The sequence below is a fragment of the Glycine max genome, chromosome 4 (genome assembly GCF_000004515.6).
Source record: "Glycine max cultivar Williams 82 chromosome 4, Glycine_max_v4.0, whole genome shotgun sequence".
In the NCBI taxonomy this organism is placed as follows: Eukaryota; Viridiplantae; Streptophyta; class Magnoliopsida; order Fabales; family Fabaceae; genus Glycine; species Glycine max.
The window spans coordinates 1740470-1756058 of NC_016091.4; the positions used below are offsets into that span (position 1 = coordinate 1740470).

The 15589-nt window shown below is 33.3% G+C and overlaps 1 protein-coding gene and 1 pseudogene across 2 annotated transcripts; both read left to right on the forward strand.

Moving 5' to 3' along the window:
- Positions 1–328: 328 nt before the first annotated feature.
- Positions 329–3624, forward strand: LOC100775823 (CO(2)-response secreted protease-like; annotated as a pseudogene).
- Positions 3625–10445: 6821 nt separating this feature from the next.
- On the forward strand, positions 10446–14604 carry LOC100820194 (CO(2)-response secreted protease). 2 transcript variants are annotated; one of them, XM_003523336.5, is made up of 9 exons: positions 10446–10833; positions 10927–11183; positions 11340–11451; positions 11682–12204; positions 12585–12685; positions 12778–13020; positions 13323–13437; positions 13529–13739; positions 13995–14604. In XM_003523336.5, exons 1-9 carry the CDS (start codon positions 10640–10642, stop codon positions 14549–14551), a joined length of 2313 nt encoding a protein of 770 aa, XP_003523384.1. In that variant the 5' UTR covers positions 10446–10639; the 3' UTR covers positions 14552–14604. The 2 variants fall into 2 exon arrangements, with proteins under 2 accessions (XP_003523384.1, XP_040870687.1); XM_041014753.1 differs by having other exon boundaries at positions 10581–10833; positions 13867–14604.
- The last annotated feature ends 985 nt before the right edge of the window (positions 14605–15589 follow it).

A 15589-nucleotide genomic window follows, 5' to 3' on the forward strand; every position in this document is an offset into this window, starting at 1 on the left:
TATTAGTTACTTGTAACGAATTATATATTAGTACTTATTTTCTGGATCGGATTGTATTCCAGTCCTTTTAACCGAATTTCTCTGGATTGGTCTCTATAATAATCAGAATTTTAAAGTATTGATATACGATCCAATCACCTTCAAATATTTAGATGCACCAAAAAAGTGGCATAAACATAATCATGCACCGAGACCCATTAGATATAGGTAATATTTTAATACGTTCCGACCCATAACTATTAAAGGGATACGCGCAGCAAACAACGATAAATAGTGTCCTCAAACTAAAGGTTAAACATTTGAGCATTTTGGATTAAGTGGTCTCCATTCCTCCAAGGAAGTCTTTTATGAAAGACTACCGGATTTATTTTCATAATTTCATTTCAATGATATTTAACTAATGGATTCACAAACGATATTCAATTCAGGTATATGGCCAGAATCGACAAGGGTATGGGCCCTGTTCCATGCCGTTGGAAAGGCACGTGTATGAAATCCTACTACTTCTATTCATCTAACTGTAACAGGTGAAAAAACGCACCACACACAGCCCTGAATCAAGCTTAATTATATAATCCATAATGTATGATGATTTTGATTTTGATTAGGAAGATAATTGGAGCAAGACATTACCCCGACCCTCAAGGAGACAGTGAGTATGAGACACCAAGGGATAAAAATGGGCACGGAACCCACGTGGCATCCACAGCGGCGGGAGCCACCGTTCCTGGTGCGTCATACTACGGTGTCGCGGCAGGGACCGCCCAAAGTGGGTCCCCAAAATCACTACTGGCGATTTACAAAGTGTGCTTCAAATATGAGTGCCCTGGCTCTGCTGTTCTTGCAGCGTTTGATGATGCCATTGCTGATGGAGTGGATGTGATTTCGTTGTCCGTTGCTTCCCTCTCCGAGTTGAAATATAACCCAATCGCCATTGGAGCATTCCACGCCGTCGAGCGCGGCATTCTCGTGGTTGCCTCCGCCGGAAACAACGGACCAAGCTTAAACACCGTTGTCAAAGATGTACCTTGGATTTGACCGTTACAGCCTCTTCCATAGACCGCGATTTTATGTCCAAGGTTGTCTTAGGCGATAACAAACTGATCATGGTATTTATTATTTACTGCTTCAAGTATATAATCAAATCATTCAGTATATATAAGAAATATGCATAAAAAAGAATATATCAGAAGTAATATTATTAAATAAATAATATTCTTTTATAGTTGTATTTGTTCGGGTCTAATTTTTATTAAGGAAATTTCTATCTAGTTTTAGAGTCAATCAATTAAAATTTTTATAGTAATAAAGACGATTTTAAAGTGATTACTGAAAATGTCAAAATTTATTATGCATACTAATCTGTAATTGAATGATAATTTAAAATCTTTTTACACTTTAATGGGCATATATTCTTAGGATTTATTTGGATAACCTTCTCCTTAAATATTCACGTTGTCATGCATAAAGCTAACTTTAGTGTGGGAGAAAATTTATTATTCTCCTCTTTAGTAAATACTTACTCAAAAACTTATTCATGATCTTACTCATACAACAATATGTAAAATTTATGCACTATTAACTAGCAGGGGATGAAATACTACTTTTTGAATTGAAAACTAATAAAATAGTTTAGATAATAGTATCTAATCATAAACTATGATGTGCTCATATTAAAAATCACTACTCTTAAACTGCAGGGCGAAGCCTTAAATTTCTCCCCTCTTTCACATTCCCCAAGTATCCACTGATATATAGTGAGTCTGCCCAGGCAAAAGACGCCAAGTTATCTGACGCAAGGTATGTATATAAAATCTACCAATCAATTTAATTTAACAAGACTAAAATTTCAAGAATTTGGGATTTGCCAACAATTAAATTAACAGAGGAATGCCAAACATACATTAGATAAATCATTTGTAAAAGCTCGAGACAAAAAATAATTATATCAACTATGAAATGCAGACAATGCTTCCCATATTCATTAGATAAAGTCAAAGGGAAAATTGTGGTATGCGACGGCAAAGATCACTCATGCAACTATTTTAAAAGTTCAGGCTGTGCAAGGGGTAAGTGGAATACGTGTGGTTCATATTTTTGACCCAATAGGAGGAACAGAAAGAAAAGATTTTGGGGACTTCCCAGTAACAGAGATTAAGTTCAAAAGATGCAAACAGAATCCTTCAGTATGTCAATTCAACCAGGTATTAAGGATGCATCATGGATGGAGTCACTATTTAGAAACATCATTGGAGACTAAGGTTAACCATCATAGTTGATCACAAGTTAATTCGATTGTATGTGCATAATTTAATATGAAGCAATCCAGTGGCAACAATTCTACCAACAGTTTCAGTCATTGATTTTAAGCCTGCACCCATGATGCCATCCTTTGCAGCAAAAGGGCCTTCAGCAATTTCGAAGAATATTCTCAAGGTAAGAATATAGACATAGATATGATAAATTGCCCACAATTAATTAATTCTTAACTCTAAATAGGACTTTGTTTCTTTGTAGCCTGAGATTACAGCACCAGGAGTTAACATTCTTGCAGCATGGATTGGCAACGACAAAGAAGGAGTTCCAAAAGGGAAAAAGCCCTCCCAATTCAACATCAAATCGGGAACTTCCATGGCATGCTCACATGTTTCAGGACTTGCAGCTACCATCAAATCTCAGAACCCTACTTGGAGTGCCTCTGCAATCAAATCAGCAACCATGGCCACAGGTTTGACTTTTGATTTAATTTATTTATCTCTTAAAACATCATGATTTACTTATTTAGTTTTCATCTTTTAAAAAATATAATGTATTTTTATGAGAAAAAAAAACTTTTTCATTTTTCATAATTAATATAGTCCCTCTACTAATCTTTTTAAAAAATAAGAAACACATTCGACAAATTTTCACAAATAAGAGACAAATTAATGAAACGGTTTATCTTTTAGGGACCTACTAAATATAAACATTATTCTTATATAATACCTTTTTAAAATGAAGGTCGACTTCAAATAAAATTGTGATAATTTGACTAAACAAAAACATAATTTAGCCATAACAAATGATGTCCCTTGGATATGAGATCTCATCAACTCCTATATTTCTCAATGCAGTAACTCAAGAAAACAATTTGAAGGCTCCCATAACAACGGATAAAGGATCAGTAGCCACACCTTATGACTATGGAGCAGGGCAAATGACAATATATGGAGCATTCCACCCAGGGCTAGTTTACGAAACCAACACTATTGACTACTTGAACTATTTATGTTACGTTGGATTTAATATAACCTTGGTTAAGACTATCTCTAGAAATGCTCCTAATAATTTGAGTTGCCCCAAGCATTCGAGTTCTCATCATATTTCCAACATCAATTACCCTTCCATCGCAATCTCCGATCTCAAAGGGAAAGAATTAGTGGACGTGAATATAACTGTAACAAACGTTGGTGAAGAGGATGAAACATTGTACTCCCCTGTTGTCGATGCTCCCATTGGGTAAAGGTCAAGTTGATTCCAAACAAACTCCAATTTATGAAAAGTATTAAAAAACTAAGCTACCAAATTCTTTTTTACTTTAATTCCACCCTGCCGACACTGTTCGAAGTCCATTTGTTAAACTAGAAGCATCTATATCTTTATGTATGAATAAATGAAAAGCTAAGTTTTGCTTCTCAATATTTAAATATTTCACTAATGCTTCCTCCATATTTCAAAAATTATTTTTTGTTTAAGGTTACACGTTAGCTAATAACATTTATTTAATATAAAACATTGTTAATTACACTTTAACTAAAATATTCTCGTCTCTATTGATGGTAGTTAAGAGAGAGAAGGGAAAATATTAATAATAAAGATGATAGGGCCGGGGAAAAAGAAAAATGATTGAAGACATATACAATTATTAAGTGAGATATAATTGGCAAAAAAAAAAGTTGCCTAGGCCTTAAACTTCTAAAACAAGTTTTAAATGAAATACAAAATTAAAAACAATAATTTTGAAATGGAGGAAGTAATTAAAAATAGAGTATGATAACTCCGAGATTTGAGTTTAATTGATAGTCAATTTTGATTAATAATGATTAGAATTCCTTTAATGTTGTTTTTAATGAAATAATGATGTTTCAAAAGAAGAAAATTACAAGTACTTTTGAGGAAAAATTGATGCAAAAACTTTACGAAAAAGTCTCGAAGAAAAAGTTGAAGATTGAGCCAGCACAAACTTAGCATGAAGAAGGCCAACCAAAAAGTCTAAAGGCACGCTTAACGCGAATCTTACGCTAAGCGCATGATTATCACCATACTCGCTAAGCTCAAAAGATCCGCTTATCGCGAGGTGACATGAATTTTAAGTTACCTGCCTATAAAAAAAGTAAGAAACAAAGGAGAAAGACACACCGAGACTCACTCAGAGCTCTCTAATGAATACATCCTATAAGCCTGAGTATCTCAAATAGGGGAAATCTTCTTTCTATCTCCATTATCCCCTTCCCCTCCTATATTCATCCCTATTCTTTTATCTCCATCAACCCCTAAAGTGTAAATTCTCTCATGACTATGAGAGGTTAAACCCCATTGTTGGAGAGCTTGACAGACCAACCTTTTGTAATGTAACTCTTCCTTAGTATCTATTTAATGCAATTCTGGTTTTTATTGTTTTTTATGTGCTTTATTGTTGCTCATTGCGGTGGTCTGATCACCTATAGTCATGCATTGTTTAGGAAGTAATACATTCAAAAATGGTTATTTTCTAAAGAATTGTGAAAGGGCATTTAAATGAAATCATTGTTAGAAATTGAGTGATGTTTGTTTAGCTTATTTCATGCATCTTTATTCTTAATGTGATTTACTGTTTTATCTTTGAAAAGGAATTTGAAAGAGAAAATAAATAAATTAGACTCTTCATGCGATGATCAAAAGATAAAGTATCATAATAGACGTGGATGCAAACTAGAATAACATTAGATAGAGAAAAAATTATTAAAGTTGCATCACAGGTAGTTTTGACATGTTAGGCTCCAACATATTTATATTTTATTCTAAACTTATCTTTAAGCATTCAAACTTATTATCATTATGTTTATCTTCTACTTGTGATACTTTAGACATCTGAGTAACTTTACTACCTGTGATAATTTGGTACATTTGTCAATGAGTTAAGAGAGTATTGATAACTAGCATTACTAGTTAAAAACAATCAACTTATAATTTTTTTTTATATTAAAAATTACATTGGGAATCAAGGTCAACTTGCATTAAGAAAACAAACAAGTATTTATCAAGGTAGACTTGCATTACAAAAGAATTTAATAATTCACAAGTTAAAAATATTACTTATAAATGTATATATTACTTTTTTTTTGTACAACTTATTATTATTTAATAAAAAATTAAAAAATATAGCAATTTGGCAATTTGACAAACCAATTATACACCAATCTTATAAAAAAAGGAATGTTAGCAACATTTTTTTTCAACACTCTTGATTAAAATTTGTGAAAAATAAGAAAAAATTACAAACTAAAAGCTACCAAGAACGGGAAATACTGTGAATGAAACATTCACTAACATGCGAATAACAATAAAATCAAGTGCTATATCAAAAATTCTGAAAGAAACCTCACTTTCAATATTATACTTAATTTGCACGACTGCACGAGCATCCGCAACTTGGTGAACTTCTCTAAAAAAATGTGAGAACATTGACACTCTCTCATCGATCCATCACGTGCCGAACCAAGTTAACAAGAGGAAAAGGAGATGAGTTGTAATAGAATCTGAAATGCAATAAGACATAACAGAAAACAATGAAGTGCAGGAAGTTCTAGCCCAGAATCAATTGGAGATGAGTTGAGTTAAAATGACTTAATGAGAATGCTACGCAAACTCCTCTCCCAAGCCATATTCTAGGCGTGCAGAAGGGCCCAAAGTTACACTCCCCCAACTTAATTGCATAGGCTACAATAAAAGAGAACTACTATTGGCCCCTACTTTCTTTGCTATTGGCCCAACAAATCTGAGAAAAGACTCCCTTATCTCTTCGTGCAAACCTTCCTCTTTCCCCTTCCCCTTCCCCATGCACGACCCCCCCTCTACCATGGTCTAGCCACCACTGCATCGCCGCAAAGCCACTTCTGCAATTCCATCCGCGCTGCCACAAAGCCACCTATGTAACTCCATCCACGCCGCACATCACCATGGTTGAAATAACAACAAAAATACGACGATTGTATTGAAATAGTAAAACGGAATCATATTTCTGTTGTTATTTTTTTAACATCCCCTCTAATGAACAACAAAAATATAATTTTATTGTACTGTTTAAATGGAATCATATTTTCTTTGTTAATTTATTTTTGATCCCTTTAATTTAACGAAGACATGATTCTGTTGTACGGTGAATCATATTTTCATTTGTCATTCTTTTAACACCCCTCTAATGAACAATGAAAATATAATTTTGTTGTACTATTTCAATGAAATCGTATTTTCATTATTAAGTTTTTTTACCCCTTTAATAATATGGAAACACAATTATATTATACAACTATTTAATGAAATCATATTTTTGTTATGTATTTTTATTCGCACCCCATCAAGTAATGGAAAATTTCGTTGTATAACTGTATTGTACAACAGAATCGTGTTCCATGAAAATGACTGTTTTAGAAAAAAAAAAAAAAAGGTATCAACCCGTTGATGGGACCATTAGTCATGATAATGAGACCAATAGTAACTCCCTGGTAAATTGCCAAGGTCGCTTATATTGTCACCACATCAAACTATTTTGTATGGTCCAACAGCTCACAATTGATCTTTATTGACGATATATAAAAAAAATAAAATCGACCTTTATCTGCCCAAAAGTAGGAGGCTAATTAAACACTGTAAACAGTCGGTAACTAGACGCCAATGCCAATCGGGCCATTGCTTCCTGCACCCTAGGAAATTAAAAACAAGTTGAAGGGACAAAAGTACCCCTTTTGCCTTTTTTACTGACTGACGAGGGTATTCAACAATGTTTGTTAATGCTTCGGATTGGTCTTGGATTTACATGATTATTTTCTTGAATCATGAACAACTCATCCTTTTTGTGCGCCACTCATATTGAGCTTATTACAAATTATGGCATACACATGATTCTTCGATCTCTTGAATCATGAACAACTCGATCGGTCTTGCATTGCAAAGCAACAAAACTCTAGTTTGTGGCATAAGCTGTGCTACAACAACCTAGCAAAACAACATAGGTTTAGACTAAAGTGAATCAGTTGATCACTAGAAGAAAAATTAAATGGTAACATAAAAATTAATCAAACTACTTTTTGCAGAAATGCACTAACTTTTGATATTACTTTTCAAGCTTTCTGTTTGAAAAATTAGAAGACTCATCCAACACATTTCTCTTACAAAATACTTGAATGAAAATATATTTTCAAGTAAATCCACATAGTAATCTTTAATAAGAAGTAAAATTTATATAAATCTATAATTTTCAATAAATTTTAATTAATAATAACAAAATATATTAAAAAAATATGTCATCAGTAGTATATATTACCAACCTATTTTCTAACACATTTTTTTATAAAAATATATTTCTCTGACTTTTATAGACCCATATATGTGATGATTTTGAAAGAAGAATTAGAGGCAATCAGATATATATAAAGTAGCTAATGCCGTCACAGAAGTGATCTATCTGTTTCTAACTTTAGACCGGTCAGTTGTTTGCACAGGAGAAGATCAATCCCTGGGTTGAGAAAGAACAACGAGTTTTACATAACGTTGCATGAATAATCGGTCCAGCTTAAATTGTGGAAAATGACTTGCTCTCAGCAGCAGCTGGATGTTCACCTTCATTGTTAAGTGTTAACGGTGTACCAACTGATATTATAGCTAGCGTGTCCAAAAAAGTTGGGATTTTAATTTTATTTTCATCACATAAGCTTCGTAAACAAATAAATGTGCTCTCTCTCCTTACATGCCCTCTTATCGTCATCATTATTATGATGGAATTCTCTCAACAGTCGAAATATTGATTCTCCAACGCCATTGAGATTTGATATTGCACTCAATTAGGACATTTTGTTCCCTATTAATTAATCTGAATCACTTATCATCACTACCATAGATCGCCTATGCGGTTGTGCATACTTATCGCAAGATCAAATGTGGAAAATGGAAAATAGTGGCGCACTAGAACAATTCTGATCGATGACTCACGCAAAAGGATAGAAGAGACAGATAACAAAACCAAAAAAATATAAATTGGGAATATGCATCCAACTCCATCACTTGAGATTTGAGAAAACAAACTAATAACACCTTCAGCTCCTCTTTATGGAGAAAAATAGCTTTGTCTGACAAATAAGATAAGCATTATTTCTCGACAAATGGCGAACTTAACAGGGTGACATCCCTCAGCCACAAGATTAGTTTCCAGTTTGATAATCTTTTTAATTTGTGCGTCAGAACGCACTCAGTGCCGTGGAAATGCTAATACCAATTAGGCCATTACCTTACCTTAGACCTCCCATCAAACTCTTAATTTTATATATATTTATAAAAAATTAATTTAAATTATTAGGTAATATATTTTATTATATTATTTATTGTTATTTTGTTAGTAAGATTATAAAATTTTAATATACGTATACACATAAATATATTATAAATTATTTGAGAAATTTATAATTCATTTGAAAATTATTGAAAAAATAGTTTCCATTTACTTTAAATTAAAAAAATCATATTAAAATGAATATAGTGATTAAATTTTATAAAAAGAATATGATGTATATTTTGATGAAAATGAGAGTGGTGACATGACACACTTTTTTTATTGTAAAATATAAAATTATTTTTGTACTTTTTAATTGAGAATAGTAAAAGAAAGTGAATTGAAAAAATATATTATATTTATCTTGATCTAAATTTAAGTTTTAGTGAATATTAATTTAATATTATTGGTCTTAAATTTTTTCCCTAAATTGAAGGTATTAGGAGAAGTACTGGTAGAAAAATTAATATCTTATTAAAAATATTAAAGTATATTAAAAAATTAATCCTTTTTATATGCATCTAATGCTTATAAATATAATTAATAATACTTGCAATTGTTATTTTTGTCAAAATATATTCAAAATTAATTTTTGCTAGATTCAATTTGAAATCATTTATTTTGTAAGATAGAGTTGAATAAATTAGTATTGAATGAAATATGAAAATATTGCTTGAATATTAAATTCTAATTAACAATTTTCATACAAAATAATGAAAGAATAAAATGAAGATAGATAAGACTCACATACAAAATTTTCCTAAGGCCAAAAAATATATAACCACTGTCCTGAACGCACTCATTTATACAATTGCAAGTTTATGTTATACAAATCATATTTATGAAAATTTCCGTTCATTCAAAATTAGATAGAGTTTAATTTATTTATATATAAATGAAATATTTAATAAAAATAAATAACCATTAAAATATTAAGATTTTTTATTTTAATATTTTCAAAAAGTATTTTAATAAAAGTAGCCAATATTATCATGTGTGACTTTATATACTAAAGTTTCATAAAAATAGTTATCAATTAAAGAGTAAAAGTATAAAAAAATTTATATGATTTAACACATGTACAAATATAAAAAACTTTATTTTTAATCTTAAAATCCTTATCATGTCATCTTAGCATTTGTAGTATATATGAAGATAAAAAAGGTCAAATATGTGTGATAGTGCTGGTCATAACTGTAATTACCATACCCGTAATTTATTTCTCAAAATTGAAAACTTCTGGCTGCAAAGGTCCAAGGATAAGGAATCTTTTTCACTCAGCTGAATGAATCGCATGGCTTTATTGGGTAATTATATTTATGAACAATGATATTTCGATGTCTCATTATTTTAAACCTTCTATTAATAGTTTTTATTTTTTTCTCTTTCTATTTATATCACTTATCGTACTTTTATTTTTTTCCCTCTCTCTCACTAAATTTTTGAAGTGTCCAAGTATATTTTCTGTTCTTATATTTATGTACTTAAAATTAATTCTATTAAAACGTACTATAGACTAAAAGGATGTTTAATTAATTTCAAAAGAGTCCTGTAATTAGCGAGCAAGAGAAATGCAGCCAATAGGTGTGTCTTTCCCCTACATTAATTCTTTTATGATGACTTCGATTTGATAGCATACATTGCGAAGCTTTAACCGCCATATATGTTGTTTATAGTATAATATTGAAATGCCATGCCGCATTAAATGTTACTAACTGGTTGCTACCTCCACTTATAGTTAACGAATATATGGTGTTTGGCACCAACTACAAAATTTTCCTATATGGTATTGGTAACTATATCTGCATCAAATATTGGCGCACTTTGCGTGGACAGAGTGCTTGACGCGTAATTGCAGTGCGCATAAGGAATAAGCATGCAATAATTCCACCACTGCAGATATATATTGTACCTTTTCTTTACCCAATATTAATCACAATCGCTAGCTGTTGAGTGCTGAGTGCTGACACTATTAAGCACCGAGGGAAGACCGATTGCTTTATATATAACAGCGTGGAAGGGTGCTGCCAAGCACACTGAGTGCAACTAAGAGTTAAGATAATAATACGAACTAACATGAAAGGCAATAATACACTTTTGTTGCATTTATTCTACACTCTCTTGCTGTTTCTTGGAGTGTCAGCAGGAAATGGAAATAACGATGACACTAACCGTAAAGAAGTTTATATCGTCTATATGGGAGCCGCGGATTCAACAAATGTTTCTCTTCGCAATGACCACGCTCAGGTTCTCAATTTAGTTCTAAGAAGGTACGTAATTACATAATATTATTCTGTGGACGTTAATTAATTAATTTGATGATTGATATGTTTACATATACATTTTGTGTGAATGAATTGAAGGAATGAGAATGCCCTAGTACGGAACTACAAGCATGGTTTCTCAGGATTCGCAGCTCGTCTATCAAAGGAGGAGGCAGCCTCAATTGCTCACAAACCTGGTGTGGTGTCTGTTTTCCCTGACCCCATTCTGAATCTCCACACAACACGTTCCTGGGAATTCCTTAAATACCAAACCCACGTCAAAATCGACACCAAACCAAATGCTGTCTCCAATTCTTCTTCCTCGTCAGACATCATTCTTGGCGTCTTAGACACAGGTTATCAATAATAAAATAAGAATGATATTTACGTAATATGTACACGTTATTCATTATGGATATCACAAATAACGAAGTACCGCTACCATATATATTCTCATGACGTACTAAATATATGCATGTTTCATCATTTTATATAAAAATGGAAAATTTCAGGTATATGGCCAGAGGCGGCGAGTTTTAGCGACGAGGGTATGGGTCCTGTTCCATCTCGTTGGAAGGGCACCTGCATGAAATCACAAGACTTCAATTCCTCCAATTGTAACAGGTAAAATGTCAACAGCCCCACCAAAGAGATGGGAAACCATAATAAATAAATAAAGGCAAATGTTATTTATATTATTATTAAAAATGATAATTAAGCCACAACCAACTTACTTGATTAATTCTTGTTTAATAGTAGCATTTAAGAAGTGTTTCAACTTCAATCCTATTCACCAGTAATGGGTCCCAATAGAGTAACGGTTAGCTTTGTATTCGTTTTTCATTTTTGATTAGGAAATTAATTGGCGCAAGATTTTACACCGACCCTACTGGAAACGATGACGACGAAGGGGACAACACGCCAAGGGATTCGGTGGGGCACGGGACCCACGTGGCATCGACGGCGGTGGGTGCCACCGTGACTAATGCATCGTACTATGGTCTGGCGGCGGGGAGCGCAACGGGTGGGTCCTCAGAATCAAGATTGGCAGTTTACAGAGTGTGTTCTAACTTTGGGTGTCGTGGGTCGGCCATTCTTGGGGCGTTTGACGATGCCATTTCGGATGGAGTGGATGTGTTGTCGCTGTCGCTGGGTGCATCTCCTGGGTTCCAACCCGATTTGACCACTGATCCAATTGCCCTCGGAGCATTCCACGCTGTGGAGCGAGGCATCCTGGTGGTCTGCTCTGCCGGCAATTCCGGACCCAGCTCCTCCACGGTTGTCAACGACGCACCTTGGATTTTAACTGTTGCAGCTTCCACTATCGATCGGGATTTTCAGTCCGACGTCGTCTTGGGTGTCGACAAAACCGTCAAGGTAAATATTGAGCATCTTCTTTTAAGAGGTTGGGAAAGAAGCCTCTTCCTTGCTCTTGTTAGAGCCAGAGCTAATTAATATATACGTTCACAAGTTTATCTCATACTTTTAATTATTTAATTGAAAAAGCTTCAGATCATATAAAAAAGGAATCTGATGAAAAATAATTCATTTTAGGATTTTGATAATACATGTTTTCAAAGAATTTTTTGTTAAAAGAATATTTAATAAACTATATTATGTGTTTTTAATTACTTAAAAATATTAAATGTTTTTTTTTATATTTTAATTACAATTTTCTACTTTTTTTTTTTTTTTTTAAATCGCTACAGTGCAGCTAATGTCATCTTTGCTCATCATTGATAATTATAAAACTTCAGGGCAGAGCCATAAATTTCTCCCCTCTTTCAAATTCCGCCGAGTATCCAATGATATACGGTGAATCTGCTAAGGCGGCCAGTACCAGCTTAGCTGAAGCAAGGTACGCAAAACCTCCAAGTTATGAAAAACTCAGCAATAAATAAAAAGCTCAAAAACCTCACAGCAAAAGATTCAATCATTTGTTAAATGCAGACAATGCCACCCAGATTCTTTAGATGCAAATAAAGTCAAAGGAAAGATTGTGGTCTGTGATGGAAAAAATGATGGATATTCAACTAGTGAAAAAATTGGTACGGTGAAAGAGGCAGGAGGAATAGGTCTGGTTCATATTACTGACCAAAATGGAGCAATAGCATCATATTATGGAGATTTCCCAGCAACCGTGATAAGCTCAAAAGATGGCGTCACAATCCTCCAGTATATCAATTCAACCAGGTAAGGATGGCACTCAAAATCAGAAGCAAACATTGTTAATTTTAGAATTTGCTTATAATTGTGTTTGGCGAATGTTAGTTTTGTTAGCTGGAGGAATTGAATCCGCAACTTTCCCCTCCTTTCCTTCTCCCTTAACCATCATATTTTCTTTTATGGGCAAATGTCAATTGTGAGATTTTGTTAGCAGGAGATCGATTCATCCCATGACTTTTTCCTCTTTTCTTCTTTCTTAACCACCTTACTAAGCTTATATCTCCTGATTATGGCTTAATTAAATTGTTTGTGCATATAAAAATATAAAGCAATCCAGTGGCAACAATTCTACCAACAGCTACAGTTCTTGATTATAAGCCAGCGCCCGTGGTGCCAAACTTTTCATCAAGAGGGCCTTCATCGCTTTCAAGCAATATTCTCAAGGTACGATATAATGATAAAACTCTACATACCATGATAAACTATCCTAAATGCTGAACACTAAACAGAATCTCCTTTCTTTCTTTCTTTGTAGCCTGATATTGCAGCACCAGGAGTGAACATTCTCGCTGCATGGATTGGAAATAACGCAGATGATGTTCCAAAAGGAAGAAAACCCTCACTATACAACATAATCTCAGGGACTTCCATGGCTTGCCCACATGTTTCAGGGCTTGCAAGCAGTGTCAAAACACGAAACCCCACTTGGAGTGCCTCTGCAATCAAATCTGCCATCATGACTTCAGGTCAGACATTTGATCCTTATATATATATATATATATAAGGATCAAATTATACTCACTTATTCCTAAGATTTCCTGAGATTGCACAAAATATTCCTACTTTTATAACGATTACAGTAACCCCTTACAGATTACATGGTGTGATATATTTCTTGAGTAACATGGAGTTCAGTATAATCTACTCATAAATTAAACCAATATTCTTGAAGTGATGTGATCCAGCAATGTGTCAACTCCTATCTTTCTATATATGTGCAGCAATTCAAATTAACAACTTGAAGGCTCCCATAACAACGGATTCGGGAAGGGTAGCCACACCTTATGACTATGGAGCAGGGGAAATGACAACGTCTGAATCATTGCAACCAGGCCTAGTTTACGAAACCAACACCATTGACTACTTGAACTACTTGTGTTACATTGGACTTAACATAACCACGGTTAAAGTCATCTCCAGAACTGTCCCTGCTAATTTCAGTTGCCCTAAGGATTCAAGTTCTGATCTCATCTCCAACATCAACTACCCTTCCATAGCAGTAAACTTCACCGGCAAAGCAGCCGTGAACGTGAGTAGAACTGTCACAAACGTTGGTGAAGAAGATGAAACAGCGTACTCTCCCGTTGTGGAAGCTCCCAGTGGAGTAAAAGTCACAGTGACTCCAGATAAACTTCAGTTTACAAAGAGTAGTAAAAAACTTGGCTACCAAGTTATTTTTTCCTCAACTTTGACCTCTTTGAAGGAAGATCTGTTTGGATCTATTACTTGGAGTAACGGCAAATATATGGTTCGAAGTCCATTTGTATTAACTAAATAGTGAAATTAAAAGCAGTGATGAATAAATGCAAGTTAAGTTCTTCATGGTGCTTACTCCGCAGTCTTGATTATTTATTATTCATTTGCCCTCTATTTTAATTTAATTATAGTTTTAGCTTCTCAAATATTATTTTTTTTCCATTTCACTCAAAATTTGTTCCAACTTCCAACTTATTCATGCGACTTTTGTCACAGCTTAATACAAAAAAGAAACTTGATTCAATTTACATTAATGTCATAGCTGGATGGATGCAACCTCAGTTTTTAATACCAGTTGGTAAATCAATTGTACTTGCAAACTAAAAGATGGATTTTTAACAGAACTTGTACAAGGTAAGGGGGCTGTGATTCCATGATATAAGGAAATCTGGAAATGTTAGTTTTCGACTGCTGTAACTGGAACAGTTTGACTGTTTGCGTCATATAAAAGTTTAGTCTGTGGTCTACTTAATCAGAGGGTAATTGAATTTAGAAGCTGATAATATTTACTTTAAAGTTGACCTTATTGATATTTAAAATGTATTTTGAACAAAATAAAATTTGAATTTAAAAATTTCTGATGCTTTTCATATTTTGCAAGAAAAAGTTTCCAGGCTAATTTTTGCAAATTACATTTTGGTAGGAAAAAACCAAAAGCAGAAGTAATGCATTATGTTTTTTTTTTTTTTTTAATAAGTTGCATTTTGTTTGTTTGCGTTTAGATTATTATTTTAACAGTAAAAAAAATCTGTCAGCCCAGAATGCAGAGTACGCAGGATGCATTATGAATCACTTATGCTAAACATCATCTTTACCCCCAAATTAATCTTGAAAGCCAGAATACATTCTAGCCATTGCATTATGAATGAAAACCAAACATCTTTTGAACCAAACAAATCTATAAAAACTAACCACACAATATATTTCATAACAAACATGAGGAGAGAGTGGATGATTTGTTTCATGTAAGTTGAGCTTAACTACATCTGCAATATAAAAAAAGATGCTCACGCAAATTGCAATCGTTTCTGTTCGAATATGTTTATTAGCTACCAATCAA

What these genes read in the sequence shown, in the direction of transcription:
- LOC100820194 (XM_003523336.5), top strand. Translation starts at nt 10,640, where the DNA reads ATGAAAGGCAATAATACACTTTTGTTGCATTTATTCTACACTCTCTTG. An exon ending in CTCAATTTAGTTCTAAGAAG is followed by an intron (nt 10,834 to 10,926) that starts GTACGTAATTAC and finishes AATGAATTGAAG; the next exon opens with GAATGAGAATGCCCTAGTAC. An exon ending in CAGTATATCAATTCAACCAG is followed by an intron (nt 13,021 to 13,322) that starts GTAAGGATGGCA and finishes AAAAATATAAAG; the next exon opens with CAATCCAGTGGCAACAATTC.